The sequence below is a fragment of the Anopheles coluzzii genome, chromosome 2, assembly GCF_943734685.1.
Source record: "Anopheles coluzzii chromosome 2, AcolN3, whole genome shotgun sequence".
Taxonomy (NCBI): Eukaryota; Metazoa; Arthropoda; class Insecta; order Diptera; family Culicidae; genus Anopheles; species Anopheles coluzzii.
The window spans coordinates 21,069,600-21,079,075 of NC_064670.1; the positions used below are offsets into that span (position 1 = coordinate 21,069,600).

Sequence of the window (9,476 nt, forward strand, 5' to 3'; positions counted from 1 at the left end):
TTTTGCTTTACATAATTATCTGCAAATGAAAGAAGTGTGATATCCACGCATTATTCAACACACATAAAAAAACGCCAACAAACAACACAGCTCGTGATTGATGATTGACATTCGTTGCTGTCTGTACTTAAGGATTTGCTTCCACATGTGCTGCTAACGTTCTCTCCCTTCCCTCCCTTCCTACATCGTTCTCATCTATCATCGTACATTCGTTTTACCGTGAATATTGAACTTGTTTCACACTACACCGCCCTTGGTTTTTTGCTGTTTTCGTTATTTAAATCACAAATCTTCGTTGAAATTCTATAAAATAGAGCATCCACCTGTACTGGGGCATGTATCATATTACGGACATAATATATATAGTGTGTGCATCTTTGGCGGTCTTTTTTGTGTTTTCTTCTGTGCAACCGTCCGCTCTTAGCATGTAAGTTCTGTGTGCATGTGTGTGTGTCTGTGCGTGCGCCACAAGGATAAGATGCCAAAGCGGACCAACTATCGCAAAGCCTTAACACGGGTCCTCTCCACCCTCTCTCCCCGCTATCTCTACACCTAACATGACTTAAAACGAGCAAGCGCGCATTAACCGCGACCGCGACTAGTGTTAGTGGTTTGGTTTGGTTTTGTGTTTGTTTGTGCGTTTGTTCGCCCTAAATTATCTCTCTTACCATCTTTTAATCGTGTTCGCCACGATAAACATCTGAAACAACGTCCGAGGCCAAGAAACGGCAAACTACTTGCTGTGCGAGAATACATTGCTACGAACAAATACGCTCTACTTACTGTCTTACTAATTGCTCGTTGTCCATAAAAGGGGGGTTGTTTGTTGTGGTGAAGCAGCAAAGCAACAGCTCGCAATCTAGGCTCTAGCAGAAGAGCTTGCAGTTTGCCTTCACGCGCTTTCTTACTCTAACGCCTAAAAGCTGTGACCTTCCCTTTTTAGTGCTCTCTTCCAGCGCATCATACATTTATACACATCTTACCAGGCATTTTATACTTTGTACGAAAGACTTATGTGGGGGTATATTGACCATGTTGCACGAGAACCTTTCATCCATCTGCCATCGACCACAAATCTTTATCGTAAAGCGAATTTTGTGTTTGATTTCGACTGCTAATTCTGCTGCTGCTGCTGCTGCTGCTGCTACTACTGGTTACTGCTCGCGCTTCCCTGCGCATTGTTAAACTGATTGATGGCGACGATGTGCTTCTCCTCGTGGTACGTGCGCAGTATGTGTCCCAGCACCGACGACGTATCGTTATCGCTAAGCCACATGCTCATCGTGGAAGAGTTGTCCAGCATGGAGATCAGCGCTGCGCGGGAGATGAAGCAAAACCGATTTAAGCAAAGAGACAACTGCGGCCAGAGCGTTTTCTCTACTTACCGATAAACATTTTCGGGTTTCCTAGACTAATTTGTACTTGCGGTGAACCCATCAGGACACGCAGGATTGGCGATTCCGGCGGCAAGCCATCGCACAACCCCTGCACACTTTTGGTCCGGTTTCCTAGCAACCATTCACACTGGAAAAGGTGCAGAGAAAAAACAATATCAACATCACGCACATCGGTACAGCCTTTAGGACGGTCGGTACCCCGCTCCCCGGCCACACACTTACCGCTGCCGTTTGATTGTTTTGTGTAGCTATTAGCGCTTCGCGTACGTTTTCCTCCTCGAAACCCATCTCGGCGATGGAGCTCACCAGCTCCGGCACAGGAACGACCGTTTTCTCCGAGTACAGGCGCACTATTTCCAGCAAGGCGGCCACGTTTTCACGCTTTATCTGTGGAAAGAGCGAAAGACCCCCATCGTGTCTTTCGTTAAAGAGGAACCGATCGCACAGCAAAACAACATTGCATACCGTAAAAGGATCGCTCACATTCGCTGCCTCGTCGTTGTCGTCGCCCGCCTCGAACGCCTCCTCTTCCTCGTCCAGCGAGTTCCCGACGGACGACGGTGTAGAGGCGGATCTACTATCACTGCCGGCGTTCGAACGTTTCCGTCCACGGTGAAGGCCGCCGCCAGTGGAGGGAGCACCGCTGGGCGATTCGTTAGCCGGCGAGTTTGCACCTTGAATTTGATTCATCGTTGCAGCGGACGAGCACGCAATTGCTGCGCTCTTATCACAGTTAAACAAGCGCGCCGTACTATCGTTCTGTATCAGCCAGTCCAGTGCCGCCGGGAACACATTCCTGTTGGGGGGGAGGTGTTGTGTGGTCAATTCGATTTTTTGTGGGATGACCCCAGGCCCCAGGCGGTTACTTACTTGGTAATTTGTAAGGCCTGATTGATTTTGTCCAGCGAAAATCCCATCTCGAGCAGCGTTTCGACCGAGCTGATCTGGTGCCGTTGCCGGTTGATGAGCCGCTGCTGGAACAGGGCGATCAGCTTCTCGGCACACGGTCCCGTCCCGTGCACGTAGGCGGACGCCCGGGACAGCGATATCATGATGCGCCGAAGGTCCTGTTGCAGCTGCAGCGAGGGAGTAAGAAACTTGTATCTCCATGGTGACGACCCGGTAGGCAGCCATCTACTTACGTCCGATTGCAGCATGCCTAGATTGAAGTTAACGGAAGCTTGATTTATGCGGGACAGCGGTATGTGGCGCGTTGCGGCCAATATTTCCGCCGGCGAAGGACCTTTCAGGCTTTCGTCGGCCGGCGTCGCATCGATGCGCTTCGCTACGAGCAGGAATTCCTCTGAAATGAAAGAAAAAACGCATCAAAACGGTTCTCTTCACGCTGCATATCCACAAGCCATTTACCTTCATCGTGCACGGCGTCACCGAGCAGATCGTCGTCGCGGAAGATGCGCCGATTGTGCGACCGTATCATCCGGTACCGATCGGCCAGCTCGTCCAGGTCGGACGAAAAGTGAGGCATCGTAAAGGCATTGCTGGCGAACTTTTCGAGCGCGTACATCTTCAGCTGCCGGCCGGAGAGGGTGCGGGCCACCTCCACATCGACCATGCCGCCCCGCGGGCTGATAATGCGCAGCGCAACGGACGGCGGTGCGGATGGGCCACCGCCTCCACCGTTCTCGTGCGTTTCCCTGCGGGATGATCTGCAAGAAGGGGGGGGCGCGGAAAGGGAAGATGAAAATTGAAAAATTAAATTGCCGGTCCGGTCCAGAATTTGGAACCCAAATTTGGATCGATTGCACCACACACAACGCTGTAAGGATGCTGAATGCTTTTGGCTACCGTCCCTAAACATGAATATCCCAATTTATTGCTCAACCCCTCTCTCTCTCCCTCTCTCTCCCTCTCTCTTGCTATGCCTACACATAACAGTCCAATTTCCAGATGGTGGTTTGGGGATACGATGAATATTTAAACATCTTCACTGACCTATCGTCCACTGGCGAGGCGAACGAACGCGCGCTGACTCACACTGTGTGGTTCACCCGAAAACCGAACCGAGGAAAAAGACAGCGAAGAAACGGGGATCCAATCAATAAACAAACCACTTACCTGCTCTTTTTACCGAACCACCATCGGAATATCTTATCCATTACCGCGTATTTTTAACCCGCCACCTTCGCTGCCCACTTACCTCGAGCGCCATGTTCCGCTGGTTGACGGCGACGGTTGCTGCGATAGGTGATGGTGATGCGGCCCCTTCGACGTACGTTGCCCGTGGCGATGCTTGTGGCCGTGGTGACGTGATGGGGTGACAGTAGCGGAAGCAGCTCCAGCAACTGCTGCCACCGGCTGGTGCACGGGCGAAACGTTCGTACCGGGTGTCGTCGTGCCGGACGACGACGGTTCCGGACCGGTGGTGCTGGACGAGGCCGAGCTGCAGCTGGACGTGCCGTCGCCGAGACCGCGTGGTTGCGTCGCGGACTTGCGCGACTGCTGCCAGCGGGCACGCCGTTCGGCAAACTTTTCACGCATCCAGGGTATCATTCTGCACCGACACTGGGTGGCCGTACCGTTGCCCCGGGATGGCACCCCGACGATCAATACTGGCAATCTGGCACTGCTGCTGCTGCTGCTACGGCTCCTGGCTGGGGATCTAGGTCAAGCGCCATCCCGTCGCAATTATTTAATTACCATTTTGCATACACACACACACACACTACGGTCGTATTTAACCACGCCAAGGATTCATGTGTCCGGTACGGAGTGATGTCCTGCTGCGGGCGCAGCTGTGAGGTAGGTAGTGGTACAGCTTTTAACTGATTTTCGGAACGCCAGTAGGAGTGTTGCGTACGGCAACGGAACTGCGCGGACGAATCTCGCGTTGTCGCGATTTCTATTGATCTAATCGTGCTGCTTGTGCCGTTTTTTTTTTCTCCGCCTGCTCCGTTGACAGGACACTGTACAGCGTGCAAAAGAGGGGGTAAGGGGTGAGGGATAACTTTGGTTTATGTTTTGGTTCTTGCGCGATAGCCACACGCGGATTCACGCGCAAACAACCACGGAGCACTGTGGGTTGCGATGCGGTCATTTTCGGTTGACGTTAGAATTGTATCTTTTTTGTTTAAAAAAGGGGGGTTGATGTTTAAAATTAAAATAAAATTGGGGTATAAAAAATGTGGATTATGTATAGATTTGCTCACATTAAAACTACAATATACAAAAAAGTCACCTAAGCACAAATGCGAGACCAACCTAGAAATGTATGCGATTGATTCAATCCTGCTTGAACAGAAGAACTCCTCTTGCAGGCCGTAAGCTAACCACTCGATAAAACAATAGTTGGGTGAACTAGAAAAGTGTTTAATCAAATATTGCATTTGCTGTTAAATCTTCCGAACAACCTATTAAGTGAATGCGTAAGGATGTTTAGAGAAATAAGTGGCTTTTTAAGCGCTTTATAACTTACTTCACAAAGATATTGAGCAAGGATTGTTGGAGATTTGAATTTTGAATGATGGTATTTCCTTGCGACTTGATTTTTGGTACAGATATACATAAGTAAAGCATCTTTTTCTTCCTCTGTTTAGCGAAAAAGGATTCAACATTCAGCCATACCGGCGAACTCGTTCGTTCCTGGGAACGTTCGCCGCGACGCTCATTTTCACTCATTTCATAGCCCTCTAGATCAAAAATTAGAAAACCGTATAGATTTTGTACTGGACAACCTAGTGGTACAACCCTGTCCACTCATGAGCGACGAATGATTCTCGTCGAACGAGTTCGCCGGTACGGCTGATTGTCTGTAGATTTAGGGGTTTCTCTCATCTTCGAAACGACAACAAATGCATCATCAAAAACATTCAAGCACCGAGCAAAACAAAAACAAAATCGTAAATCATTGTGTGGTTTTTTTTGAAGTTTTATTCCTTCCCTTCTCTCGCAAGGATTCCTCCTTTTTCACGTACACAAGGCTTCACAGTACAGTTACGCCTCTTCACTGCCCCCAAGGAGATGATGACGCACGATGTTTTGTTGCTCTTTTTCTAAGGTTGGTGCGATGCTCGACAATGCTACGACGAGGAACGGATCGTAGCACCGACAACCGGCGATCTATTTGCCACCAACAAGCTATCATCACCGCCCCTCCTCCACAGCACAGCACACAAACACTGACACACCACAGAGCGCCACTGTTTGTCACTGCTTACTTGGATTTCTTGTTCTTGATCTTCTTAAGGTAGAATTCAAGCTCCTTGCCCTCCAGGATGTAACCGTCGGCACGTCCAACTTGTCCAGGGCGGGAAGAGATGCAAGCTGTGAAAAAAGGGGGACGAAAGAGTGGACACCACCGTTAGTATGTTTCCCGCTTGTGTTTGTGGAATGAAAAACTCGATTCGTGTGCTGTTCGATTCGCGAAAGGGATGGCATTATCATCAGAGTAACTATGACGGTGATGGATCATTTCCCACTGTTGCCAGCACAGGCGGCTCAAAACGAGCGTGCCAACTGGTAAGATCTACGCCGAGGCGTAGACGTGAGTCTCATCTAGTTTAACATCATTGAAAAAACAAAAGCACATTCCAACACGAAACGAACCACCAAAATTGCACACAACCCAACGGGGCCATCGAATATCACAATATACATACCGAGCAGACGACCAGCGTTGAACTGTTCCTCCACTGCAGGATCGATCTTGGCGTTCTTCTGGCGCTTGACGTACTTCCGCAGGTTGCTCTTGCTGCGCTTCTTGCTCAACACATCCTCCTCGCCGGCCTTCAGCTCGCGCTTCTTGCCAAGCGGCAGCAGGTAGTGGCTCTCGTACCACTGACGGAAGGGCGACGCATCGATCACGATGATCGCGTTCTTCACCAGCGTCTTGGTACGGATCAGCTCGTTGTTCGACGCGTTGTACACGACGTCGATGATGCGTGCCTTGCGGGCCATACCCTCCGATCCCCAGGCGAAGTTGCCCGAGTCCAGACGGAGGGCACGGAACTTCCTGTTACCACCACGGGTACGCACGAAGTGGACACGAGTTGCACCAATCTAAAAGACACAGAACAAAAGAACACATGAATTATGCTGCTGTCCCTGTGCAAAGATGGGAAAAGGGCATGTGTGCACCCGCACCACTTACCTTGGTGTTGGCGGCCGGGCGTCCTAACTCATACTTCCTCTTCTTGCGGATGGCGGCCTTCTTGCCACCAGTGGCTCGCCTCTTATGATAGCTATCGCGGCTAATACCTAAAATTGGCAGTCAGGAAACAGAAGAAAAAGGAAGTTTATTACCATTTCACCACCCGGGCACGCTACGATACACCCGCCACCGGTCCCCGCGGTACGGCATGCGACAGATGCAGCCGCATACATGAGACCCTCCCCCCATAACACAAATACATCGGAAAACGTGGACTTTTGTAGCGATGAAAAACACTGCACAAACCACTCGTTTTCGCTCCGTTTCACTCACTTCGGGTGCTACGCTACGTTTCGAGCCTTTGCCCAGCAAGCCGCACACTTTTCCGATGCATTTTGGTTCAGTTTTGGGCTCATTTTCGATGGACACGGATAGGCGCCGACTTACCCATTTTGATGTGTTGATCGGGAAAGAAAGAGCTACACCGGAAGAGCTATAGTGGCAAGCTTGGGGTTTGACGTTTGACATAACATCGCCCGGCGCTGCCAACATGGGCGCGCCGGTGCTGTCAAGTTGACGGTTGGCGATGAAAACTGGTCTAAATTTAGCGTTTGAATTTGTTTGCGCCGTTGAAGAATCGTTTGGGCGGGTTCGCAATCGTTAAAATTTATTCAATTTCGTATGTTTAAAGAAGTGTTTTTTGTTTTTATATGGTTTTGTATTGTGTAAGACTGTGAGATCGCTTAATGGCTCGTATAGGTCGTCGCTGTAACGGTACCTCAATGGTCCAACCACACATACGGTGCCAAATATTCAGCCATACCGGCGAACTCGTTCGTTCCTGGGAACGTTCGCCGCGACGCTCATTTTCACTCATTTCATAGCCCTCTAGATAAAAAATTAGAAAACCGTATAGATTTTGTACTGGCCAACCTAGTGGTACAACCCTGTCCACTCATGAGTGACGATTGAGATCGTTTGAGAAGAAGACCTTGGAAGACCAGCAACTAACCGTAAGTCAACCCTTCGCAGATCTAGATTTGGTAGTTGAACCACTGATGGTGCCACTATCTCTTTGGTCTTTGTCCTTGGAAGACCAGCACCTAACCGTACGTCAACCCTACGCAGATCTGGATTTGGTAGTAGAACCACTGATGATGCCACTATCACTTTGGTAGCAAAAGACCCTGAGAGTTTTCCAATCACCTTCAATTGGCAAGAGACATCGGTTATAGTTATAGAAATATGTTATAGCCTTATCAGTTGGGCCGGACTCTGAAGAGATGGTACGTGGCTACCACCTTCTCTAGGATCTGCCGCATGGTGAATATATGCTCAGAGGTTGATTTTCCAGTACGGAATCCTCTTTGATAGTTCCCGACTACCTATACGACGTGAGGGACATGTTCCTGAAAGATCCGGCAGAATATTTTATATACGGTTGTTGCAGTCCATCCTGCTTGTATATGGGGTAGATGGTGCCAGGATTCCAATCACAAGGCAATCGATTCGCTATCCAACACCTCAGTAGCAACCATTTCGGGGCAATTACATACACGTAAGAAAGAATCACAACAACGCAACGAATATGTTCCATACAATAACGTTTATTGTTGTTTATTGTGTAACTGTGTGCCTATTTATAGGTTTGTTTTACTCCTCTTTTTCACTCTCTCTCTCTCAGCTATTTTCATTCAATTAATTGGCCTGCGCTGAGTGAACATATACTATTATATCTGTTTTTCTCTCTTTTACCCATTGTCTCTTCGTTACATTTACCAATTTGTTTTTCGTATTTAGATGTACAGAGGCTTTAGTTTTGAAGTTTATTCTTACACTCTCGTTCTTTCAGTTACCAGTTTTCCAGCAGGAATCGATCTAAAATGATTCAAAATCGTGCAATACATCAAAAACGGCTGATTATTGCGAAAGAAGAGAGGAAAACTACAAAAAAAGCAAAATCCTAGGGAACATAAACATTATGCTGTGTGAAGAACAAATAGTATTATATATGTGGGTTCAAAAAAATAATAATCACCTATCGCTTGTTTTTTCGTGGTAAATGTCTCTCTTTTTCTGCCGTTGTCGTTATTTAACGCTACAATCACATATTCAGCTTTAGTTTTCTCTCTCTCTCTCTCTCTCTCTCTCTCTCTCTCTCTCTCTCTCTCTCTCTCTCTCTCTCTCTCTTTTGCTCTTTTTCTCTGTGTACGTCTTATACTTTCGAGGTTATAATATACGTTTAATGTCTAACTTTTATAAAGTTTCAAATCCGATAAAATGATTCAAGACTGATTGTTGTTGTTTTTGTGGTTGTTTGTAAAACTGACTATAACTAACAATCATAACAAAAACTTTAAGCATAAAAATTGAATAAAACAGAAAAAAATATGGTGATGACATACATGCTAAGCAATGTGTGTGTGTGTGTGTGTGTGTGTGTGTGTGTGTGTGTGTGTGTGTGTGTGTGTGTGTGTGTGTGTGTGTGTGTGTGTGTGTGTGTGTGTGTGTGTGTGTGTGTGTGTGTGTGTGTGTGTGTGTGTGTGTGTGTGTGTGTGTGTGTGTGTGTGTGTGTGTGTGTGTGTGTGTGTGTGTGTGTGTGTGTGTGTGTGTGTGTGTGTGTGTGTGTGTGTGTGTGTGTGTGTGTGTGTGTGTGTGTGTGTGTGTGTGTGCATGGGGACAAAAAGGGGGGATTGATTTGCGAACAGAAACGGTTCAGGACGAAACGTAATCCTGGCGAGTAATCTGTACAAAACGGACATCTTTTAAAATAACACAGCACTACCGGAAGAGTGATACCTTCCAGAGTCTTTTGAACAGTTAATTAGATCCAACAATTCCATGTGCAATCGAATCTTAGATGGAACCGCTTTCTGCGGGAGCTTAAGACAAAAGCACTAACTATCTCATAGCAACTGGTCAAACACAGTGAAACAAAGCAAACAAAAGGAGCATTTCTAAATGATTTTGCT

At 47.8% G+C, this 9,476-nt stretch overlaps 2 protein-coding genes across 3 annotated transcripts; both read right to left on the minus strand.

The window, feature by feature from the left end:
- Positions 1 to 91: 91 nt before the first annotated feature.
- On the minus strand, positions 92 to 4,430 carry LOC120951333 (ubiquitin-associated domain-containing protein 1). Of its 2 annotated transcripts, none has more exons than XM_040369994.2 (8): positions 3,556 to 4,430; positions 2,766 to 3,064; positions 2,540 to 2,700; positions 2,268 to 2,473; positions 1,863 to 2,193; positions 1,620 to 1,784; positions 1,386 to 1,524; positions 92 to 1,314 (listed from the first exon to the last, which is right to left on the minus strand). In XM_040369994.2, exons 1-8 carry the CDS (start codon positions 3,906 to 3,908, stop codon positions 1,148 to 1,150), a joined length of 1,821 nt encoding a protein of 606 aa, XP_040225928.2. In that variant the 5' UTR covers positions 3,909 to 4,430; the 3' UTR covers positions 92 to 1,147. The 2 variants fall into 2 exon arrangements, with proteins under 2 accessions (XP_040225928.2, XP_040225929.2); XM_040369995.2 differs by having other exon boundaries at positions 3,474 to 3,575.
- An 832-nt stretch (positions 4,431 to 5,262) lies between these two features.
- LOC120950022 (40S ribosomal protein S8) lies at positions 5,263 to 7,043 on the minus strand. Its single transcript, XM_040367742.2, has 4 exons — positions 6,952 to 7,043; positions 6,505 to 6,611; positions 6,014 to 6,413; positions 5,263 to 5,678 (listed from the first exon to the last, which is right to left on the minus strand). Exons 1-4 carry the CDS (start codon positions 6,953 to 6,955, stop codon positions 5,569 to 5,571), a joined length of 621 nt encoding a protein of 206 aa, XP_040223676.1. The 5' UTR covers positions 6,956 to 7,043; the 3' UTR covers positions 5,263 to 5,568.
- Positions 7,044 to 9,476: the final 2,433 nt, after the last annotated feature.